The sequence below is a fragment of the Macrosteles quadrilineatus genome, unplaced genomic scaffold, assembly GCF_028750875.1.
Source record: "Macrosteles quadrilineatus isolate MER2022 unplaced genomic scaffold, UCM_ALF_1.0 Scaffold_1__1_contigs__length_201487025, whole genome shotgun sequence".
Taxonomy (NCBI): Eukaryota; Metazoa; Arthropoda; class Insecta; order Hemiptera; family Cicadellidae; genus Macrosteles; species Macrosteles quadrilineatus.
Genome location: NW_026542594.1, coordinates 7,733,783 through 7,760,468, shown reverse-complemented (window position 1 = coordinate 7,760,468; position 26,686 = coordinate 7,733,783). Strand labels below are relative to the sequence as shown.

Below are 26,686 nucleotides of genomic sequence, written 5' to 3'. Positions count from 1 at the left end.
TTTATTTAAGAGTCTTCATGGATTATTTATTATAAAATAGTTGACGTTTTTTATGTGGAGAGGTTGGATTGACACTTATTTTGGTGAGTAAGTATTCTTAACTATTTGCAGAGTTATGTAAGCATTTAGTAAGGTTTTATAAGGCCACACACACAAATTGGTGCAGCACACTAATTAATTTTTTAATATCCTGATCTGTCACACTGAAACTAGCCCTTATGTCAAAGTTAAACGTGTAGATTTCTTCACAGCTTTATTGCAAAAATAAGTCCATGTTCTTCAATGTTCTAGGTAAAAAAGGAAGTTGTTTTTAGAGATTTAAAAACTCAATCAAATTGACAAAACTTTTCTAATAACATCTTTGGTAGTAATCCTATTTATTCAATTGGTAACCCTTGACTTTTCATTACCAATTTATTTGTGTATTCTACGGGGTTAAGTCGTTTGTCTATGGTTGTATGTTTAACAGACAAACAATTCAATTTCTTCGTTTAAAGTAGAATTCATCACCATCGTCCTCATATTTCTTTATTGATTTTTCCTTCAAAGGATACATCAAATAAATTTTCCAAATACGATTACATGAAAACACAAAGCTTGGTAAAGTAGTTTGACTAATAACTAATAAAGGTTTATTTATTGAAACAGTAGAATTAAATAACGTCATTTATCTGACAATTTTCTTTTTAACAAATGACGTTCACGAAAAAGAGATTAGAGTAGATACACAGCATTTCGATCAATCAATCACGCAGTTCGGGCCCAATCACAGAATCTAATTATTATTCTCTTAATCTGATAATTTCTCTGATTGTGCCTGATTATAATCACTGTCGTTGGTATAAATCTACCACTATTTGTACACAACGTTAAAAAATGTAGTTAATTACATTTCACTCACAAGGGATAAAAGGTGTAAAATGTTGTATATTAAATTTAAAAGGTTACAGCAAAAGGCTTAGAAATAGTTTTAACAATATACCTCGGAAACTGTTTCCGAAATTATCGTAAGGTTAGAAGCCAGTAGTTGTGTAAGCCATAGAAGTCAGTATCTTGGATGTCGGTGTGAAAGGACGGATTCTCCCCCAATGTATCCAGTAAACAAATAAGGAAATAAGGAGTAAGGAAAATAAAGAAGTAAGGCCTATGATTAATTTTTCTTCAAAGCTATAGATAGGCCTAATCCTTGTAACAAAATTCCGTTAGCTAAAAAGAACTCAACTTTGTGTAAATAAATTTATCTATTTTTGCATGGTACATAAAACGAATGTTTTATTTTCCACAGTTGGCAGAAAGTTTTATCCCATAAATCATGGAACCAGAAAACGTGGAGTCTTTTGAGGTGCCCGACACACCTAAACCCGGCACCAAGGAAGCTAAAGATGCTAACCCCACCCCAGCAAAGCCCGCTCCGGCGAAATACATGAGACGGGCGGACTGGGGCGCCAAGCCTCCGAAATGGATCGAATCCCTCGAAACTCCCGTGAAGAAGGTCGTGCTGACGTGGACTGAGACCGAGCCTTGCACCACAGAGGAAGAGTGTATACAGAGAGTAAAAGAAATACAAGCGGAACATATGAAGGACGACAAGTGTCCTGACATCAGACACAAGTTAGTTTACAGGAATAGAAACCTCATCTTACTAAAATAGTAAACATACTGGTTTAGTTAACATTTCTTGAATTAATCCTAAAACATACCTCTGATCAAACATTTATTACAAGGAAAAAATGGTGCTTAGACGGGTTATTGTTTAAATAACTTGTTTGTAAAATGCATTTTAGAGATTGTACTAAAAAGTTATGCTTAAACGCAAGGCATTTATGTTATGTTATGAGTAAAAGTATTTATAAAATGTTGTATTAACGTAGTGTTTTCTTACAGTTTCCTAGTTGGTGGGGATGGAGCATTGTACGAAGGACGAGGATACACTAGATTGGGTCCTTCTTATCCAAAATCTGACAAAACACATGAGGAGTTATATGGGAAAAGTATAGAAATCGCCTTCATCCAAAAACATGGTAAGTTTAAATATTCATTTTTTATCGACATTTGTATTTGCAAGAATATACAAAAAAGTTAAAGCTATTTATTATTTGAATTTTATTCATAACTTTATTTCATTTCCACTGCGAAATGTAGAATCCTACCCGAGAAAACTACAATTTCGATACAACAAGTGTTAGAATCATTGTTATGTGAATTTCAACCCATTCAAACCTTGGGTTCTTGGCAAGTCAAGCGATACACTTCTTCATCAAAGCGATCTCATTTCACAATGAAGCTATATCCTTCATCATCCTCTATAATGCTAACTATTTAAAAAATCAATACATCTAACTTGATTAATTTTAATTTTTGCTTCATCTCTTATGAGAATTGTAATTATATAATTCTGTATACAGCTTGCAAATACAAAGTGCCTTTTAATCTAATACTTTATGTACATATAAACAATTCAGCATATTTATTATGGAATTTTGGTAACGTAGTAAGTGCAACATTTTTAGTATATTTTAAGGCTATTTTCCTAGCATTAAATACAGCAATATTTATTTCTTAAATTGTAGGCTGTTATCAAAATAGCGTTTATAGCTTTAACTTCGAATTTAAAATTATACCTTAAGTTGTTACGCCGCAAAGTAGGCTATAACGATTCAAGAGACAGTTAACTACCTTCACCAAGTATTTCCCATCAAAAGTAAAACAATTTGAAGGAAATGGTTGGAATGATTAACGGGGAAAACAAAATTTTACAAGAACCATTTAATGAAATTTCATGAAAAAATGTTAACATATGTTTAAAAATTGTTATTGTAAAGTCTATACAATACATTTTATTCAAACATGCAGATTGGATGAAAAAGACGCGACTTACATTGAGATAATGACAAAACAGGCCACCATATAACTAATTGTATAACCAGTGTTTGGTTGGTACTATCCATCAAAAATTATATGACCTGTTTCTTAATAGTAAAAATTAAAAGTAGCATTAATATTGTGCATTTACTTGTTATTAGTTATTAGTTTAAATGCATTTATAAAATACTACTTCAAACTATCATACATAAAATATATTTCTAATCTAAATTTGCAATTTTCAATACCTTTATTGAGACTACTTGATTTCAAAATAAAGTTGCTCGTTATCTAGTAAATATGATACTCTTCTGAAATATGAAACTGAATATTCACTACTATTAGTTCCGCTTGCGTAAAGGTTCAAGAAAAAAACACGTCATAGAATCATTTACCTTTGTTTTTAAAACTACAAAGGTCTTACATTTAATTCTTCGAAGTCATATTCGATTATCGAACTTTTTTTGAATTAAAGTCATAAGTGTAATAACAATTATATTGCGTGAGACTCTTTATTTTCAAAATTCTCAGAGATTCACACTTGGTTTTCTTTAATTTAAAAATATCGGTTAAAATAAGTTTACGACCTACCAAACATGTAATCTTTTCCTCAACCAAATAAATCTCTGTAGTTGTTAATAAAAAGACCTTCATCATGATAAGAGCTTTGTGACAGAATTATTATTTAAAATTAGTAAAATATATATTTATTTATATTAATTGTAAGGCTTCCACACAAAACAGAAACAAACCAGGTAATTTGTAGTTAGTTTGTTTACTGTACTTATTGTTTCAAAGCTCATTTCTACACATTGAACGATGTTAGGACTGTTCAAATATAAAAATATCAAACCTGCAGACTAAGCAAATGTTTCCCCGATTAAATTTTGACTGAAATATTTCAATAAACAAGACTTAGTTAATCTCTGTTAAAATGGCATTAGATTTATCAAGTACTTGGGCAAAATGTGAATACTGTAGCATTAAAATATATAAATTTTACAAATGTTATAAAAATAGATTTATAAACAGGTAAACTACATAACATGTAATTCAAATGACCTAAGTAATAATAAAATATAATGTTATTTTAATAAGAAATCAATCTGGTGGTTTTGAGGAAATATTTTAGTGAAAATCGAACTAGGCAATTGACAAATCGCTTAGTCCACTGGTTTTGCTTTTTACAAGGTGCTTCATAAATAACATAATCTTAACTACGCACTTGATCTTAATATATGGGACGTGGTTTGTATAGTTTGTCGATTCAAGAACGGTAATAATCAAGTTTTTAATTTAGAGAACGCACCTTATTTAATGGGGATGCAATGGAACGTCACGAACTTAAGTGTGGTGTCGTAGGCTATATCTCAATAAAAACTTGTACGTGCACCACTTTTGTTCAAACCATAACCTCAATCTTCTAAGGTAACCTTGATTTTTCAAAGGTTTATGTTTATAACATCTTAAACCTGATTCTTGTGTAATTAAATCTTATTTAACGTTATACCATACACCTCTAATTTAATATGAGCAGCATACACTCAATTAACATTAGCATTGATGTTTTTTTTTACAACATATTGCTGGATAGCGTGATTTTGCTGCGATAAAATTTAAGGTTCTCTCATCTAAAAAAAAAATAATATTATTGTATCATGCTGCATTCTTCTTTTCTTCCCAATGGAAGTGATAACAAAAATAAACTAACCAGTTATATATTCGTTGAGATTAATAAGCTGCTCCCGTTTTTTTCTTGAGCAATTTAAATATAACTAAAAATTAATATTACAGAGCTTTTTTGAGCTTGCTTCTTGTTTGACTAACATTCTTGATGTCTAACTGGCATTGCAGTAATTACTCTCACAGCAATACAAAATCTATTACAGCGGGCATCACGTTTAACTTATAGTATGAAAAGTCCCACTAGCATTTAATAATGATTTAGAGCTCATTACGTTTAACTTTTAATTTTGATGCTACCCAACTGGTTTTATAGTAATCCTCCTTCTAACTGAGAACACCTCTGAATCCTTAGTACTCATTACGTTTAACATATAATATTGATGATACCCAACTGATTTTGCAGTAATCCCACTGACTGAGAACTTTCTGAACCCTTTTGAACGCATTAATTTAGACATATAATATTGATGATACCCAACTGGTTTTGCAGTAATCACCCTAACTGAAAACATCACTGAACCCTTTAAAAGTCATTACGTTTAACGTATAATAATGATGATAACCAACTGTTTTGCACTGAGAACCCCTCTGAATCCTTTAGAACTCATTACGTTTAACGTATAATATTGATGATAACCAACTGGTTTTGCACTAATCCCCCTGACTGAGAACCTTCTGAACCCTTATGAACGCATTAAGTTTGACGTATAATATTGATGATACCCAACTGGTTTTGTAGTAATCCTACTTCTAACTGAGAACACCTCTGAATCCTTTAGTACTCATTACGTTTAACGTATAATATTGATGAAAACCCCACTGGTTTTGCACTAATCCCCCTGACTGATAACCCATCTGAACCTTTTTGAACGCATTAAGTTAGACGTATAATATTGATGATACCCAACTGGTTTTGCAGTAATCACCCTAACTGAAAACATCACTGAACCCTTTAAAAGTCATTACGTTTAACGTATAATAATGATGATAACCAACTGTTTTGCACTGAGAACCCCTCTGAATCCTTTAGAACTCATTACGTTTAACGTATAATATTGATGATAACCAACTGGTTTTGCACTAATCCCCCTGACTGAGAACCTTCTGAACCCTTATGAACGCATTAAGTTTGACGTATAATATTGATGATACCCAACTGGTTTTGTAGTAATCCTACTTCTAACTGAGAACACCTCTGAATCCTTTAGTACTCATTACGTATAATATTGATGAAAACCCCACTGGTTTTGCACTAATCCCCCTGACTGATAACCCATCTGAACCTTTTTGAACGCATTAAGTTAGACGTATAATATTGATGATACCCAAATGGTTTTGCAGTAATCCCCATGACTGAGAACCTTCTGAACCATTATGAACGCATTAAGTTTGACGTATAATATTGATGATACCCAACATTACGTTAGACGTATAATATTGATGATACCCAACATTACGTTTAACGTATAATATTGATGATAACCAACTGGTTTTGCACTAATCCCCCTGACTGAGAACCTTCTGAACCCTTATGAACGCATTAAGTTAGACGTATAATATTGATGATACCCAACTGGTTTTGCAGTAATCACCCTAACTGAAAACATCACTGAACCCTTTAGAACTCATTACGTTTAACGTATAATATTGATGATACCCAACTGGTTTTGCACTAATCCCCCTGACTGAGAACCTTCTGAACCCTTTAGAACTCATTACGTTTAACGTATAATATTGATGATAACCAACTGGTTTTACACTAATCCCAATGACTGAGAACCTTCTGAACCCTTATGAACGCATTAAGTTTGACGTATAATATTGATGATACCCAACTGGTTTTGCACTAATCCCCCTGACTGAGAACCTTCTGAACCCTTATGAACGCATTAAGTTTGACGTATAATATTGATGATACCCAACTGGTTTTGTAGTAATCCTACTTCTAACTGAGAACACCTCTGAATCCTTTAGTACTCATTACGTTTAACGTATAATATTGATGAAAACCCCACTGGTTTTGCACTAATCCCCCTGACTGATAACCCATCTGAACCTTTTTGAACGCATTAAGTTAGACGTATAATATTGATGATACCCAAATGGTTTTGCAGTAATCCCCATGACTGAGAACCTTCTGAACCATTATGAACGCATTAAGTTTGACGTATAATATTGATGATACCCAACATTACGTTAGACGTATAATATTGATGATACCCAACATTACGTTTAACGTATAATATTGATGATAACCAACTGGTTTTGCACTAATCCCCCTGACTGAGAACCTTCTGAACCCTTATGAACGCATTAAGTTAGACGTATAATATTGATGATACCCAACTGGTTTTGCAGTAATCACCCTAACTGAAAACATCACTGAACCCTTTAGAACTCATTACGTTTAACGTATAATATTGATGATACCCAACTGGTTTTGCACTAATCCCCCTGACTGAGAACCTTCTGAACCCTTTAGAACTCATTACGTTTAACGTATAATATTGATGATAACCAACTGGTTTTACACTAATCCCAATGACTGAGAACCTTCTGAACCCTTATGAACGCATTAAGTTTGACGTATAATATTGATGATACCCAACTGGTTTTGTAGTAATCCTACTTCTAACTGAGAACACCTCTGAATCCTTTAGTACTCATTACGTTTAACGTATAATATTGATGAAAACCCCACTGGTTTTGCACTAATCCCCCTGACTGATAACCCATCTGAACCTTTTTGAACGCATTAAGTTTGACGTATAATATTGATGATGCCCAACATTACGTTAGACGTATAATATTGATTGTACCCAACTGGATTTACAGTAATCCCCCTAACTGAAAACACATCTGAACCCTTTACAACTCTTTGCGTTTTACATATAATATTGATTTTACCCAACTAGTTTTGCAGTAATCCCTCTAACTGAAAACACCTCTGAAACCTTTAGAACGCATTGTGTTTTACGTATTATATTGATGTTACCCAACTGGTTTTGCACTAATCCTCCTGACTGAGATCCTTCTGAACCCTTATGACCGCATTAAGTTTGGCATATAATATTGATGATATCCAACTGGTTTTGCAGTAATCCCCCTGACTGAGAACACCTTTGACCCTTAGAACTCATTGCGTTTTACGTATAATATTGATGATACCCAACTAGTTTTGCAGTAATCCCCCTGACTGAGAACACCTTTGACCCTTAGAACTCATTGCGTTTTACGTATAATATTGATGATATCCAACTGGTTTTGCAGTAATCCCCCTGACTGAGAACACCTTTGACCCTTAGAACTCATTGCGTTTTACGTATAATATTGATGATACCCAACTGGTTTTGTAGTAATCCCCCTGACTGAGAACACCTTTGACCCTTAGAACTCATTGCGTTTTACGTATAATATTGATGATACCCAACTGGTTTTGTAGTAATCCCCCTGACTGAGAACACCTTTGACCCTTAGAACTCATTGCGTTTTACGTATAATATTGATGATACCCAACTAGTTTTGCAGTAATCCCCCTGACTGAGAACACCTTTGACCCTTAGAACTCATTGCGTTTTACGTATAATATTGATGATATCCAACTGGTTTTGCAGTAATCCCCCTGACTGAGAACACCTTTGACCCTTAGAACTCATTGCGTTTTACGTATAATATTGATGATACCCAACTGGTTTTGCAGTAATCCCCCTGACTGAGAAAACATCTGAGCCCGTTAGAGCTTGTCTGGGAATCGGTGCAGACCGTCAGTTTCTTGAGGAAAGACCACAATTTGTTTATGTGAAAGATGGAAAGCCGCTTTCTCTGGATCCTAAAGAACAGTTTAATGATGTTGATTTGAAAGTTTATACGGATGAATAAAGTCTAGTATTGTCTAAAAATGTAGGATAACGTTGTGTAAATAATGTATACATGAATTAGGTCTAATGTTGCATAACTCTTCTATAACCAAATGCGTTATAATGATACTTTTGTATGTAAATACCAATCTGATTTAGTCAGATGTTTTTACATGAAAAGATTTTTCTCATACAATAGGATATAAATATTATCAAGAAACGCCATCAAATTGTATGTATTCATTCTTTATCATCTGTTTTTATATAGAAACAACAAACTGTAAAGATTTAAAAATCCACAAAATCACGGTATTTTAGAAACAAAAAAATGTGTTACACAATGGCAAGAACATCGCATTTCTGATATTTTATAACTATTCATATTTTTCCTTAACCACTTTAGGACCGTTTTTTTTATCAAGATTACTAGCATTTATGAAGCTTTAACCGTGTTATGGAGAATAAAATTCTACCAATTGTTCTTTAAAGGCTGGGATTCGAAAATAAGAGTTCAAATTCATTTGTCCTCGATTCAGTTTTGAATTAATCACTCAAGCATTTGTATAAATATTCTTAAAAACTTGTGTAAAGAATGAAGGTGGAATGTTAAGGGGAAATGTCGTTTTTCAGTGCGAAACCCGCCGTACACAATGATCAAGGCCGCTGCTGACTTGATGGCATACGGGACAATGCCTGACAATCGGTGGCTGGAGGAAACATTTTTACTGTATTGGCTATCAAAAGACTCAACACAAATGAGCGTACAGAAGGGAACGATAAACAATGAAGGGAACTTACGTTTGGAACCAGTTCACACTAAGAAACTTACCTAATCCTGAGCATTAAAATAATATATTTTCGAAAACTAAATCTTTGTATAAGCCATAGATGTTATAGTTTGGTTTTACATTTGCTCAACTGTATTATCACATGTTGTGAGATGGACTTAGCTAGATCGACCTGGAGGTTACATATTGCTTACCTAAACTGAGTTGAATACATAACAAAGCTGTTTGTTATAGTTCAATGTTTTCATGATTATTTGTGTTGGATTTACCTAAATTTTTATTTTAATATATACATAATGATAGTAAGTAATATATGCATATATTATAACACATATAACAAGTAAAGATATATACAAATATATGCATATAATAACTCATATATAATAATAGTAATATATACATAATGATCTAATTTTTCCACATTTTACGTTCATAGTTCAATAATATAACACTCATTTCCATATTATTAGTTATCATTATAACCGATAAAATTGTATAATATATAAAATCGTACAAAGTAGTGTATTTTGAAACCCATAATGTGTTTCTACGCGTTCCAAAAAAGTAGTTGTAAATATTTGTCATAAACAAAACAACACCTGTGACTAGAAACTAAATAAATTTATTATTTGATAATATTATAATATTTTTTAGTCTTAAACCTTCACAGACAATATATTTAACAGTATAAAAAGGTAAATATGTTCATTTTGAATTTAGTTTCCAAAAGTAAGACTTAAAAAAAATAATTTAAGGGGTCAGATGAAACTTTCAGCTTTATACTTTCTTGGTAGGGATTTAGCTCATGTGTAGTAAATACTGCAATGGCCCGAAAGGGTTTTATTTGGTTTCGTGTAATGAAAAATTGATTATCATGATTTCTTGGTCAAAATAATACATTTTGAAGTTACCTTTGTTTGAAAACAGCGGTTTGGTAATTTTAAGTTTATATTACTTAAAGGAAGGTCCTTTTAGGTTTAAATGAGATCAATTTTAAATCTGCAGTATTCTTTTAGCATTGCTGCCAAAACTTAGATTGTAAATTGTATTGGTTTTCAGGGAAGGATTGTTCTGGCATAATGCATAAATGTGCTCATGATGCTATAGCGTTTTTTGGGAAGGCATTCATAGACAAGCAGTTTGAGCTAAAATGGTTAGCAAATGATGAGATCTTTAGAACAGATCCTATCGAATATGATGATTCTAAAAATGAATATGTCCCAATATAAAATAAATAAATTGAAAATTCATTAAAGAGTATTTCTTCTCTATTTAAATAACCTAATAAAATGTCCATGCCATTTTAACTTAGAAACCGAAAATGTACCTCATATTGCCACAACTTTAATAAACTCCCTATACATTCAATCTCTACCTCAGACTCAGTTCGACCAATATCCCTTTAATACACTAAATATGCAATAATTACGAAGTGGAATTATTGAAATGACAATTTTTCAACATTATTTGCACTTTAAAGAGACAGGTATAGTACCAGTGGCTGATTAATGTTACACATTTATCATTTGTTAATTCATCAATCATCATTGGAGACTGTGTGTACATGGTAGGTACTGAATCAAAAGGAGTAGGTATGAAGGCAAACAAATGTTGTGTTTTTTTTTATAATTTTAACATGGAATGTGCGTGTCGATTTTTTTTTGTATAATATGCTATAAAGATTTTCATCCAAATCTTAAGTAGCCGGAATTGTTTTTTTTTACACTAATTAAATTTTACTATCTTTATGAAGTCCTTACAAAGCTAAAACCTTTAGTTTTGTAGTTATAATCCCTCAGAATTCTAAGGTATATTTACTTTTCAGAAATGTCTTCATCAGATATTATGATCTATCTCATAGCACAGTTCTTGGGTGATAATATGGAACAATGGTTTGAAGAACATTTTACTATGTATTGGGTTGTTGACCAAGTAATCAAGAAACAGCAGCCACTTACTTTTGATGATTTCACTGGTACAAAAAGACTTAAATAAGAAGATTCAATCATTTTTAAGTCGGTGCCTCCAAAAAGAAATTAAATATTCATATCTATAATTAAAACCTATCCATCATTTTAGATTGGAAAATTTAAATATAACTCTATCGATTGGTTTTTCAGAAAAAGATGTAGAGAAAAAGATAGCAGAAGTTGTCCCCGACTGTATATCTAAGATGAGACAACAACATTATATTGAGGAGAATTTTGTGTTTTACTACGTTTATCAAGATGAAATTGAAAAGCAAAATCAAGCTAGAGCTAGAGTCAATTATAATGTGTTAAACCCTTACAAATAAAAGATTACAATCATTATCTTTAATTATTAAGTACCTTTTCACTATTTAGAAGAAAATGAAAGAGAAAAGTGTCTCTTGGATGCTTTTGTACATTTCAGTCAATCACACAAAGATACTGAACCATCCACCAAGAAATTAAAATTATCTTAATAATATTACCAAAAAATAAAGTAAAATAATATATCTAATTGTTAGTATTGAATTCTTAAATCAATCGAGATATTAAAACTTCGGCGATTATTATTTAAAACACTAAATAATTATTACGACTTTTTTACGACGGCAAAATAGTAGTCGTAAAAAAAAACTCAGTTTTCAACATCGATGAACCTAGTAAAATCTGTGTTTATAATCTTGTTATATTTGAGAGTGGTTCACTACATCCTTAAGGTATTAATATACTGATGTTATTCAATGTTTAACACTATGTATAGCATTATTAATATCATCAGAAATAAATATCGGTGCTGTAAATTTACTTTTGTATATTTCTAATGTGAGCACACTGTTTTAGACCATCGTTTCCTCATCATTTTCACTCACCTTTCTTGATAAAATCAAAAATTCATTTTTAAACTAATATATTAAGTTTTAATGACAAATATTATTGACAACATAACCCTAAAATCATTCTTGACAATTGTCAAACTGCTTGTTCGAAAGCCTCAGATTCAGTTGGGTCACCTGGTTTTCAGATTACTACCCCAACAAAGCAATGATTATTGGAGCCTCTTACTGTACAGGACAATTGGGGAAAGAATACATTCCAGAAGACTTTACTTTGTTTTGGGTTGTCGGTAACGACATTGTAAATGAACAAGACTCACCAGGACCACCTAGAAAAAATCATTGAAAATAAAAAGCTATACCTGAACCCTAATTTTGTATCCCTTGGTGAAAATGGATGTATATAAAAGTTCAGATAAATCAATTGCTTAAATATGTTTATTTAATAACAGATAGTTTTCTCACAATATGAGGTGGCTGGTATTCCCTTGGGAGAACTTAAAAGTCTACCACTCGTTTAAAATTACTACTTTGGTATGGTCAGGTAACAGCTATACTTTATGCAAGACAATACATTAGAACACCATGACAAGATATTGCATTTTGTACTAACATAGACACTTCTTAAACAGACGGATGAGTTTCAAATCTCAAACTGAATTTTAAGCTGTCCTACCATTGAAAATTCCCTTTCCTTTTACTAAAACATTAAATCTGTATCCCTGAAGTAAATATAAGTACTGTTTTACTTTTTAAAGAATAAAATATTGTAGTGTGTTTTTAAAGTGTGCCGAATGCAAATGTCTTGATTAAAAGGTTGTAAGATTAGTGCAGGAAAAAATTTTGCTAGTCTAAAGATAAGCATCTCGGACTTTGGTGCAGAAGGGATGGGTGTGATACCTGGCATATACATATAAATTTGACGGGTTTGCTGTTCGGACTGCCTTCCCGAGCATGTTCGACTCTTGCATTGAAAAATTCCACTTGTTTTAAAACCAACAAAAGAATACTTAAACTCAACTATGGTGTCCAATTGGTCCAGAATACTTTTAAATAATTACTCAACACCTTACAGATAATGAGCTCCAAGATCTGTATATGGATGTTGCATCTGACAATGTATCCACTGCAAGAAGCAAACGAGTTATATCAAACGAGTTTTACTTCTATTGGCTCATTGGAGAGACCATAATAACCAAAGAAGTGTTTAATCGAAAGAGGTATTCAGAAGAATATGGTGACGTGGACGTGAATTTAGATAGTAAAAAATATAAAGGATTCACAGTTGAAGAATAAATGTTTAATACGATTTTTGATAGCTTTAAACCATTTGTTTTATACAGTTTTGGTTTATGTTGTTCGCTAAGGTTTGAACTGTATGCTTACCGAAAATGAACAGTGTTATTTCAAATACCCCCGCTCCAGAAAACCTGCAAACTAAGCGTATGTCCATTTGCCTAATTATATTTTACTTATACTTTCATTAAATGAGAGATTCATCCCTTCGCTATTCAAATAACATTGGGTCAAACGAGTATTAAATTTGCTGATACAGGGAAGGCAATATGATGTGTGTTAGGATGAAATAAGTAGTTTTGCCTAATTTGATCCATAAACAAGCAAACTACAACAAATTACTTACTCCATAAGAATTACATTGGAATTTTAAATTTATGGTTTTATGGAATTTTCTCTGAAACCATCATGGGTATGTAACTATGCTTCGATATACTCATTTATTGAGCTCTACAAAATAGGTTGGATATGAATTACAAAACCTTTTGTTTTGAGGGTCGTAGTAAAAAAATAATTATACCCCATAAAAACCTGCATAATTCTTTCCCTTGGTCCAATGATGCTGATTCGCAAAACAATTACATTTACAGGATTGTACCATATCATCAAATTCGGCAAATTTTCTCAAGTTCTCACTTAAACGATCGTGCTACATATATTAATAAATGAATATATGTATATATATATATATATATATATATGTGGACGGATTGTTTTGTTGGTCTCTTGGGTCATCGAACGAAAAATGGAATGATCCTGGGTCCAGGTCTTACTATGAGACCTACACTAATAGCTTATTACCTATCAAATATGGGAAATACGCTAAAACTAGACTTTATATTGTTAAGAAGAACAGAAAATTAAAAAACTTTTTTCCTCCTTTGTTTAAAATTTTCATTTTAAAGTGGATTACAATTTGTTTACCGTAACTGTTATCTAATATCTTCAATATATTCCACACAAAGATATTGAACTATGGAAAGGAAAAGTAATTCCAAAACTTAAATATATATTATTTTGTATGCTTAAAAGATGATATGGTTAAATTTTATTGAATTTTTAAATTGTTTGACAAATTAAAAAACTCATTAAATCCAATTGTTTAAAAGTTCTAACAACAATTTATTATTTTTTTATAAAATAAACTACTACTGTATTATATAATAAACATAAATCTTCAAACATATTTATTTAAGTTTTATTTTACATTATGGTTTCCAAAAAGTATATTATAACAGATAAGTACTATAAAGGCATACTATAATAAATTAGTTATATCACATAAACTGCGGAATATGCTCTTGTAAAAAATTTTGTCTCTAAATTAAATTTTTGTAATACAATTTGTTGCAGTAATTTTCCATATTACCTTTAGCCTTAACCCCTTTAGACCAAATCATAAATACAATTAAATAAACCTTATAGTACGGTGCAACTGGACCTAAACCCGGACATCCATAGTAAAAGGACACTTTTGAATCCAAGCTGTTATAATAACTCCAGTAAAGTCCACATAATGTTGGGTAAACATTTAGACCTATTTAAGCTATTTGGTTTGGGAAGGAGGGGTAAAAGTTGTAAAAAAGGTACTTTTATTTGTTTTTATTTAAATTCTCAGAAACTATAGATTATAGCGCAAATTAAATCCTGCACAAAAATATTTAACACAACAATCTAAGAAGAATGGTCCTCTTCATAATATTGATAGAGTTAATGGTTACAAACGCTTAAAAATTGACACTATTCGACAATGTTAACGCTTTTAACATCCCGGAGGCAGGTAACTAAAAAGAAATACTGTGTATACTGAGCTTCGAAACTTAACGCAGTCACTGGACCTAAATATAATTTCAATTTAATATTTAGTGATACGCTACCTTTTCAGGGGGAAGAGACGCTACGAGACGGAAGAAAAACTTCAAGATAAGAATAGGTTCATATGTACATCAAATTAAAGATCTTTGTTAGTAAAATCCAATGCCGCAAACCCGAACTCAAACGCGTAACCGAGTCGAAAATGGCAGCCATTCGAAAATCCCTTGATTTTGAACGGCTCCCATTTTGACTCAATCGTCCGTTCGAGTTCGGGTTTGTGGTATTATAGTCAAATAACATAGAATGTTAATTAGATATGCATATCAAGCCATGCCTACATGATGGTTTTCTACTGACTTTTAGCGACCGCCCCAAAATTGATACCTTCAAGAAATCTTTCAACGACTGCCATTTTTGACTCGTTTGTTCGTGTAGGTCCAGGTTTGTGGCATCGTATTTTACAAGACCTTTAATTTGATGTACATACCAATACCTGATTACCTTAAAGATTTTCTTCCGACTCCTATTGGGCCGTCCCCTTGAAAAGGTAGTGGTATCACTAAATATTTTTTTGTTTTCAGGTGACTTTGCTCCAAGTTTTTTTAGCTCTATCTTTATTATTTGAAAACAATATTTAGCTGCCTCCGGGATTTTTAAAGCGTTAAAAATTGTCGAAATGCCAGTTTTTAAGCGTGTGTACTCATGTAACCGTTAAATCTATCAAAATTATGAAGATAACTACCCTTTTTTATTTGGTGTTGATTAATTTAGTACAAGACTTATTTTGCGCTAAAATGCATAGCTTCTGAAATATTCAATAAAATAAAAAAATCCCATTTCTCAACTTTTACAGCTCCACTCCCAAACACGACACTTAAATAGGTGTAACTTTTTACCGAACATAATGTTGACTGTAATGAACAACTTGGAGTTGAAAGTGCGATTGAACTTTGGATGTCCGGGCTTAGGTCTAATGCACCGTACGATAAGTACTACACTACAACTATAAGAGTCGTAGACAATGATGAGAGGGTGGGTCTGGTCAAATCCCGTCTTCATTGTAAAACAAAAGTAGTAAACAACAGTTCTTTCCCCCCTTTTTTCATAATTATGTGTTTTAGAGACATTTTTATGCATTTGAGCTGCATACGGAATGTTGTTGCATAATTATCGATCACTTGGAATAATTAATCATTATTATCAATATAATGTACTTAGTTCAGTTGAACGTAAATATCTCTGACAGCTGTTAGCTGACATAAACATGAGGTAAAGTTCTTGTATATCAAACACTAATAGACAAATCCCTTTGCAGAAAGCGAAATACCTGACGAAATGATGTTTGCTTCATTTATATTCGCTGACAGTCAAGTGTTGGAAAGGAAAATTGAGAAAAGTTTTATGTATGAATGGTATTCTCCTAAACCTACAGATTTTTACAGATCATCAGAGAGATTTGATTACATAGAAAGCTTAGATGATTCAATGGTAGTGATGGAAAAAGAAAGGAAGAAAATAATTGAGCAGGAAAAATATTTAGGTTTACCGGATATTAAATATAAATTTTAATTTTTTTCCAATATGGACTAATTATAGCCTACTCAAAAATGGACGCCAAGAACAGTATTCCTAACATCAATGTTTGAGGCAAGTTTCTTCACTGTTATGAACGTTTTTTTTATAAATGGTTAAAAAAACAAGTTTTGTTCATATTTTACCAACTTTGAAAATAGAATTTTAATTTAAAATCTTAAGCTAAAAATGGGTTTACTATGTGTATTTAAAAGTTATATACCATTTGTTTTACCTGTACACTAACTACTTCTATATGTTGTAGATGTATATAAACAAACATAAAACTTAAAAGTCTTTTAAATTGGCTGGTTCCCTTACTTTCTTTAAATATGCTCATTACAAGTTCAACACTAGTCAGTTCAACTAGTCATTAATTTTAATTTTGAAGTACAACATTCACATTCAAAGTTTCTAGATGTGTGCAATAGGACATATTAAACATAGTGATGTGATTTGTATAGGTTGTAAGTTTGGTTCATTACTTTCAACCGTATTTGGTTTCCAGATGTAGTTGATAACACTACCAATCACTACCTCAACAATGCTGAAATCATCCCTGCATTTGGTATAGAGGCTGGAATGATAGAAAAGCCCTACCGAGTGTATTATGTTGTCAATGGAAAATGTGTGTTGTCAAAGTGTGAGGGTCTCGATATGAATTTTACAGCGGCAGACTTTCCTGAACTTTTGGAAAAAGTTGGTCCTAATGAATATAAAATAAAATAAAATAGGACTAAATAGAACAATCATAATGATTATAAAACAATATTTGATACAGATTTTAACTATTTTCAGAATATAAAGCGTCCTATATTTGTCTGTTTAGGATGTTTGGCTTTAGGAGACGCCTTTAAAGTTAAACTATCGATACACTACACTTAAACATTTTAAATTACTGTGTAGTTTTAATCAATCGATTTCTACTTGTATAAATACTGCCATTTATAACATTTCTAATACATAAGCCGTATAGGCTACTCATTTTTTAACATACCATATAAAGTACAGTAAATTAAACTATTGAACTAGTGTTGATCCATTTTCATAAACCACTCTCCCTACATAACGTACTAGTCTCAATCACTCAGTTAATAGATTAAACACACCTAGATTTGTCATGCTATGCATATGGATAACCGTAAGACAATTTCTAAATACGTTTCTGTACAGTGATTTTTGGGTATTTAACTTCTTCTCTTTATTTCTGGGTCGGTTAAATAACTCTAAAATTATAGTAGTCAAATAGTGTGATATGTTTGCAAGTCGCTGATTTCTCTTCACAATTATCACCGTAGAGTAAAGCACTCTTTATTATCCACTCTATAATAAAAGCTTAACATATTTAACCAAATCAAACAAATTTACATACATACATGAAACAAAATTCAAATCTTACCGTAGATGAGGGTTTTACTTGCAGTTCAATGTCAATGTTTTAGTTTTATTTTATAAATGATGACAACTTACATATTAAATTGAAAAACGGGAAATGGATAAATCAATGATCGATGTACCAGCAGATGCACTCAATAAGGTAACCACAAAATACTTTGTTTAGAACCTTCTTCAATTAAAAATGAATTATGCTGACATGTTTATTTATGTTTTATAACATTAAGGTTAAGTAGGTATTGTAAATATTTTTGTTTACATTGTAATAATTAACATTCAACCGGTCAATATCATTTCGGGTATCAGAAAGGTGGTTTTGTATCTTTTACTCTGAGTATTAATATACAAATAAACAACTTGATTAGACATAGCAAAATGTGATTTCTTGACTATCCAGCACCTTGACTTACAGACAAGTTGTTTCTAAGTAAGTATAGTGTTAGCTAAATCATTATTTTTTTTTTAATGTAGCAATAGATCCGTTTATGAAAAAAAACAATGTGACAATATCAACTTATCCAACTTATAGCAACACTTATCCTATTATCATATACCTAGATAATAGGATAAGTGTTGATAAATATTTGTCCCTCTAAAGTAATCAAATGTATGTATTTCAGAGAACATATCAGAACAAATATTGACAGGGGCAAATGATGTGATTAGATATGGAAATAGTAAACAATACATTGAAGACAAATTCGTTTATTACTATGTGATGAAAAACTCTGACACAATGATTGCAATGATTCAAGGGGAGACGAAAGGAAATTAAAGTACAACTAAAGCAAGCCAAGACCTTTTGCTCTTAGTTTTATACAAAATAATAAATGTAATCTTTTAAACAAGAGACCGTGTATAAATCATAAATTCAAAGAGTTAAATCAGCCCCATCATTAACTTAATCAGTACTGTTACAGTAGGCTATATTTCAAAACAATACTTTAAGAAAGGCTAAGGAAATATCACAAAACATTGCAAAAATTTAATTAAAATTGAGAAGAGGACTTTTGTATTGAGTGATAAATTATTGTACTTTACATCACAATATATAAATTGCAGTTCTTTAAAAATAATTAGTTTTTAATCAATAAAATCACACAATTGTTACAATCACTGCTGGCTGGTTTAAACTATTATTGCATTATTGTTGTCATTGTTAAAACTATCGTTGGTTGTAGAGACACCCAATGTGTTTCATAACTCACATTGACGTAGATTACAATTTTTTAAGTTATCACAATCCGTGTATAGTGGGGAGGGAAAGCTTGGAAAAGGCCCTCCCCGACTCAGCTTAAACAGCCCGTGTTGTTTGATAAACGTCCCCACACTGGAACATTTACGACTACACCACTGATGATAATACCATCGTGTTTGAAAAACATCGAAAGTCTGGAAAACAAGTGTTAGATAGATAAAGTAAGCTGTTACTTCCATTAATAGCTGATTATGGGAGCATTTATTAGTCTACGTCTTAATAGAAAAGTTTGGTTGGGATCAAACTAACGATATTAACATGCTTTTATATCTGGAATAAAATAAATTGTTGCTATTGAAATCTTTGTTCTACCTCCCACACGTAACACATACTAGTCGAACTAGATATTACAATGTTTACATCCTGCAATTTTAAATAGTTTTCTGATATTCAATTGTATCTTTAATTTTGAGTTTTTAAAATAATTACTGTATTTTATGGATTCTAAAACAATAAATTTATAGTTTTTTTGGGTGCAGTAGATTAAGAAATGAAAGATATGCAACAATAAAGTAGGGAAAATAAACCATATATTACTAAAAGTATAGCTGTTTCAAATAAAAAATAAACAAGGTAAATAATAGTATATTTCATCACTAGAAAGTGGCCCCTTTCGATAAAAACACATTTTGCCCATGGGATGAAGTAGTCCAGTAAATAGAGACACAATAGGGCGGTTAACTTACAAACGGTCTGGTAGTTCTAAATTTGTTATAACTTATGTTGTCTAGGATGGTAGGTAGGTGTTTAAAATGCAAAACGCACAATTTCCCCCCTCCACTCCCACCACCATATTGGAAAAATCTTTAAAAATTGGTAATTTCTTGAGGTTTTTGCCAATATCTCCGTTTTGGTGCTTTTTAGCGAAAATGATGAATATATAGTCAATGTTGTAGACAATTGAATTTCCTATAATCTATAATATTAAAACGAAAGTGGGTTTTTTTATTTCACAATTCTGAATCAACCACTCAACGGATTTTCATGATTTTTGTGTTGAAAGAAAGATAATTTTGAGAACTAGGGAATGTCGAAGCCATAATTTTAGTTTAGGGTCCCAGTTATTTAGAAATTAAGTTTTAATTATGGAAAAGTCTAGCAGCCGACGCTAAGATTCTAAACTAGCTTTTGGTGTAATATAATTTGTTTAACATAACAGCTGTAAACATTCAGAGTTTGTAACACAAATTCAGCATTTGGATAAAATTAAAAGACATACTAAGGGTTGACTTATTTATACTATGTGTAATGCTAATCATTGATACGTTCAATCCTTCGATAATAGTATGACAGATTATTTAAATATACAAAGGTAAAATACTAGGATGTTCAAAGGATTTTTTAAATAAATCTTTGTAATCTTCGGTTTGTTTTAGTGCAATATAATTTCCTTTTAACTAACAGCTGGTTAAATATAAAAATGCTCTATAAAACCATATAGAACTGTGATGAGGTTATTTTATTTACTCTGATTTTGTCATTGATTATAGGAAATAAGTAAGATTAGTAGACCACCGAGATAAGTAACACCATCGATGTATACAAGTCGAGGCTCTGTACACGAGTTTTAAAAAAGGATATGCAAATTATTTTACTGCTCAACTTTTTTAGGAAACGGTAGGAAAATCACAATTTGTACATGTTTTAATTCATCTTGGTGGCTTTTTGTTTACAACCGGTGTTTTTGAATGCTTAAACTTTGTTTGGATTAGGCCCGAAAATATTAATGTCATAAAGAAAGGAGGTCAAGAATCCTCAGGAATACGATTTTAAATTACCACCACAACCTCAGACAGGTTTTATCCAAAGATATAAAGATGAATTACATAGATTGAACACAACGCCATCATTGACCTAGGATACTGCAATTAGACTAACCACCCTTTTATGAAATCTAAACAGTTGTTTGGCGTGTGTTTAGTTGTGGTTACGTTTGGAGACGCTGAATATTTGATATAGACAATTAATTACGTCACTAGCTTTACTAGCGTGTTTACGTTTTAAATTCCTTTTAACATGTGACCAGTTCTTTTTTTCCAAATGAATATTATTTTATTTTTGACTCAGCTGTTTACAAAACAAACTATATGTTGTTGTTTTTACTTTTCTTTGTTTACACTTATTTATTTAGCTAGCAATTGATGCAGTAAAATTGATATAAAGGATATGTGTGGACTATTCGTTTAATGATGTAAGGACACCAACGTTATAATTATGTGTACTGTGAATTTTATTGGACGTTTTCGTTTTACTTTAGGGAGTTTCTATTCAGATCTACTAGAAATTGTGTATAGTATGAGTAATTGTATTGTGGTGATATTGATTACGGAAGAAGCAGGTATGTGATGGAATTGGAAGGTGATATCGTTGACTAGGCCTATTCACTTTCTCAACTGATAATTACTCTTTCTACTGTAGGCTGCTATAAAATTTGTCAAACAGCTAGCTGTTCTGAATTATACCACAGATAAAAGGAGTATAGACACAGTTTTAACTGACTAATCCCGTACGTAGGACGGGCTAACACCTCGTATACGTTAAAACTATTTTCCTATTATTCTCCATATTATTTTTTTTTAATATGGATTATGGTTTGTAAGGATTACTAGTGTATTTTATCTTATTTTATTTAAATAAATCAATCATTTACAATTTAGCCTACTTGCTGTGTTGGTGGGGTTTTTTTTTTTAATTAAACATCTCTCACCAGTTGATATTTGTAAGGGGAATATAGTATGTGCTGTTGTATTGTGCTGTCACATGTAAGTACCTTAAGTATAGTTTTTATTAACTAAAAATTCAAGCCAAAACAGAATAAAATTGTGATTTTTAATATCAAATGAGGGGCTAATAAAACGTAAAGAATTGACCCATTGTTTTAATTTGTTTAGATTGTTTTTATTTTTTATCCCCACTGCTTAATTTTAACGTATATTAAAGGAAATTAATTGTCTACAGCATTGATATTCTTTTCGCTAAAACGCATCAAAACGGATATATAGGCAAGAATCTCTAGAAAGTGCCGATTTTTTTCAATTTTTCCAATATAGTGGTAGGTGCAGAGGGAAGAAAATTATGCATTTTGCATTTAAACACCTACTTACCATCCTAGACAACATATACAAAATTTAGAACTACCGGACCATTTGTAAGTTAACAGACCTCTTCACTGGACTAAAGAACTGTATTTTTCATCACGTTCAAACATTTTTTTTAACAAACTAAGTTTGAAAACAATAACATACTTCTTTATTAGGGCCTAAAGTGACTTTTTTTGACCCGAGCTCAAGGTTTAAATGCATTATTACTAATGAACGACAAGCAAACTATATTACAAAACTGAAATAGCTTTCATTTAAAGATAACCTACTACTTCTAGCTTGTTTCCAATTTAATTTGCCAATGGAAAAAAGCAGCTGTAGTAAGTCATGCAATCGTTACGTCTATAACGATTGTGTTAGTGTTCATTATCAACATGTCAAACTATTTACAATTAGGCAACAATTAACTACAATCGATACATACATTGTAAATCTTTTACATACTTTCGATACATCTGATTTTGTTTACAATCGAAATTAACAACTTAGTTGACAACAGCTGATTTTTACTCCTTATGGAGTAAAAAAGTTACTTTAGACCCGCAAAGCGTGCATTGAAAACTGATGTTTTTGCTGCAGAATTATGAAAATATACTTCTCATATTAAGATCACCTATCAAAGAAACTTCGAGCGTTTTTTTTTTTTGCAATTTTTATAGTTTTAATAAGCAGCTGTTCGGAGTTCGGTAAGTAATTCAATAATTTCACCAATTCTTAGGGTAATTTATCAATATGTCAAACTATTGAAATAATGCAACAATAAGCTACAACCGATTAAATCAATCGATAACTAATCTTTATAACCAATCGATACAAGTAATTGCTTACAATTGAAGTTTACAACAACTGACTTTTACTCCTTAGGTCCTAAAAAGGTTTTTACTCCCTAGGAAGTCAAAGACTTTAGGCCCGCAACGCAAATATTAAAAACCGCTATTTTTTGCTGCAGTATGACGGACAAATAACGTGACAGGTGAATAAAAGAGAAAAAATAACGGGATCAGCAATCTGACTCATACTTTCACCCATTAACATGTCGCAACCTTTATCATCGGTATGCGGGGGGAGTAACTTTGATATTTTATAGGGAAAATCAGAAAAATTGGTAATAATTTTGAAACAGTAATGTCTATAGCAAAGGGGGTTGCGCTATTTTGTTTGGGGAATTAAAACAACCATAACAAACTAAGTTAATGAAAACTGCCTTTTTTTCCAATAATCCATTTTTTATTTTACGGAATTTATGATGAAATGACCTAAGTTAAAATAAAATGTTGATCCATAATTTTAACAGCAATGGAGGGTTGCACTACTTTGTTCAGAATTATAATGACCAAAATATAATAATTTTAATAAAAACCCATTTTTTATTAGATTTTCTGTTACTTAACTTTTAACAATAACATAGGTTAAGTTAGTTTAAAATAACATAAGTTACAATAACCTTTAAAGCAATGGGAGTTGTAAGGACTTTGAGAATTTTTAAGGAGTATAAATACTAAAATTGTACCTAAATCATTCGGGCTTTTTGTGGGAAAATTATATTTTTCCGTTATTTTATGGGATTTATGGAAAAATCACCATTAAAAATCGAAGTTTCGGTAAAGTTTAGAAAAAAATCCTGCAGATAACATGGATTAGTACCGTGATGGTATGAATCAAAATCGGACTACAGGAGTGTACACACCCACATACAGAAATACATCACTTCGAAAACCACTTTTTTGTTCAGGGGAGCCCAAAACTAATATATCCACTCAAAACTTTAATTTGAACTTTTTTACGAAAACAATACTTTCTCCCCTAAACAATAGTATAGGAGGAGGAAGTAATAAACTTCTAAAATAGTTTCTTTGATATTAACAACAGATTATTGTCTTTCAGATAAGCCTTGCGACAAAGAAATGAAAGGAGTGCACAGTTTACTTACAGTGGCGAATAAGATGGGATATATTGAGGACAAATTTTTGTATTACTATGTCATTCATGGCAAAAGGCGAGCTTTCGTTCATGGTGAAGTGAGAAAAGCCTAATTTTTGCAACCAATTAACTATTGGAAAATACCCCCCCCCCCCTTTGTTTGTAAATTAAAGGGTAGTTTGCAATATATAGCATATGATTTTGAAATAAAATCGTAGTTCTCATAATAAATATACCTTAATCTCCAAGTATTTCAAGGGGTGCCTCCATAGCGTTTTTGTGAGCTAGGATTAAAGTTGAACCATATTTGAAAAAAAGTGTTTTAGCAACTACGTTTAAGTTTTAATAGGCAAAATTTATACTAAATAAAATACCCATAAAATGTAAGAAAAGAGCAGATTCAAAATTCACTGTGTAAAGAAGGTGTGCGCAATTAGCCTAAGTTCTTTACTGTTCTGTTTTATAGACATCCTGAATCATACAAAAATATCAATGGCTTGTCATGGCCCGTATAGATTTTATGTCTAATTGTTAGATATGAAACTTTGTATTTAAACGTTTGTTTAAGTGTAATACGTCCTGTTTATGACAAAAGATGGGTTTTAAATAAAGTTTTCTCATAATTTGTAAGAACGGTTTATTTATTTGCAACAATCTTATTGTGATAGACTTCTCCTGCTTGTTTGGATACCTTGAGACTAAAAGTCCGAACTAACATAAGACAATAGAAAAATGAAACTACAGTAATAAAACAGCACTTTGTGTGGACTAATTAGTGAAATACTAAAATTACAATCTACTAAACAATAAAGCAATATAGCGATATTATATTCATCAATAGGTGTACAAGTAGTAACTCATTTGTTTTTGAGATTACCAACAAATTGATCATTGACAGGCGGTTTAAATAAACAGATCTAAACATGAAAGAGTCTACTATTTAATTTCCGATGAAAAATTATTGTTTCGATCTAGAATTGAACCAATTGACTCCACACTCTGCGCAGATTTAAACAAAAACTTGTCTTTTTGGCCGTTTGGGTACAGTGCTTACCGAAGGTTTCAGATTCCATCCCGATCAGGATCAACGGTGGACCTTGATGCCATTGTCATTGGGCTACCAATTGTAATGTTACTTTCAACACTAGATAGTATCAAAGCCAAAGATTGGATTGTTCCTTTACAAAAATATTAACGATACCATTAGCCACGTAAAACAATGGAAAGTTTTATAAATAAAAACATTGTCTACGTAGAGCATAAGAGCAATCTATGATCTCCAGTTAAAATAGAATGCAGTCACATCCAATTAAAGATATAACTAGGGATAAGGCTTTAATTTGTATGCTTAATAATTATAATTATATAATATTGCAACTATTATCCCTGCCATATTTTATAATTTAGTATATTAATCTTCTCTAAATGATTAATCAAAATCAAGTCAAGTCTCAAGTGTTAATTTTTTTCTGAAAATATAAATCAAAATAAATACTTGTGTTTTAGTTTCCCAGTTAAAAGATGTTTTAAAAGTCCAAAGGATTAATGTACATTTGATCAAACATATTATTTGCAGGGAATAATATCGATCGAGCCTTGTCGTTTGGAGCCTCGCACATATTCATGTGGGGAACCAAGGAAGAATATCTAGACCCGGATTGCATGATTCATTGGGTTGTGAATGAAGAGATTGTACACAAATACCCAGCAAAAAATGTCTACCAAGTGATGCAGTTGAAAGCTGAGGAGAGGGAAAAAGAAAGAGTTCGTAGACAGGGAACTTCACATGCTTTTTGATTCACAAATCCAAATTACTCTCACATGTCATAACAAACTTTTATTAAAATGTTACTCCAAACTTTAAAACAGTAAATGGAGGGAAATACGGAAATACAGATAGAGAAGAGGTATAATAATTTTTTCAACAAACACAAAAACTATACACATAGACTGTAAAACGTTGTTGTTAATCGTCTATGATGTATTTCAATCTCTGTGTTGTTTTGAAACCATAACGAATAGGCTTTTTCTAAACACAGCAGTAAAATTGGTAAGATGGAAATTAAGTCATCCTTTTATGAGACACACCGTTTGTTTCCTTTTGAAGATGTGGGCAGCCTCTTTTAACCTTTTACCTGTCTTCCTTTTAATTTTAAATTGTCCTCAGGGAGTGAGACATACCAATGAAAGCATGTGGTGAGTTGGACTAGCACAATGATGAATACATATCCACGCTTGGTGCCAACACGTTAAACAAAACCCCTACATTGTTATAATGGAGTTCTCCTACTGACTAGTTTACCGACTCATCTGTAATTTTGATCTCTTTGTTT

The 26,686-nt window shown here is 31.6% G+C and overlaps 1 protein-coding gene across 5 annotated transcripts; it reads left to right on the top strand.

The window, feature by feature from the left end:
* LOC128982934 (peptidoglycan-recognition protein SD-like) lies at positions 1 to 26,459 on the top strand. Of its 5 annotated transcripts, none has more exons than XM_054402014.1 (4): positions 1 to 83; positions 1,286 to 1,611; positions 1,885 to 2,021; positions 25,930 to 26,459. In XM_054402014.1, exons 2-4 carry the CDS (start codon positions 1,313 to 1,315, stop codon positions 26,148 to 26,150), a joined length of 657 nt encoding a protein of 218 aa, XP_054257989.1. In that variant the 5' UTR covers positions 1 to 83; positions 1,286 to 1,312; the 3' UTR covers positions 26,151 to 26,459. The 5 variants fall into 5 exon arrangements, with proteins under 5 accessions (XP_054257989.1, XP_054257991.1, XP_054257993.1 ...); XM_054402016.1 differs by lacking the exon at positions 25,930 to 26,459 and adding an exon at positions 11,314 to 11,503; XM_054402018.1 differs by lacking the exon at positions 25,930 to 26,459 and adding an exon at positions 11,019 to 11,292.
* The last annotated feature ends 227 nt before the right edge of the window (positions 26,460 to 26,686 follow it).

Coding starts and splice junctions, on each gene's coding strand:
- LOC128982934 (XM_054402014.1), top strand. CDS start 1,313: ATGGAACCAGAAAACGTGGAGTCTTTTGAGGTGCCCGACACACCTAAA. Junction 1,612..1,884: donor TGTCCTGACATCAGACACAA/GTTAGTTTACAG, acceptor GTTTTCTTACAG/TTTCCTAGTTGGTGGGGATG. Junction 2,022..25,929: donor CGCCTTCATCCAAAAACATG/GTAAGTTTAAAT, acceptor TATTATTTGCAG/GGAATAATATCGATCGAGCC.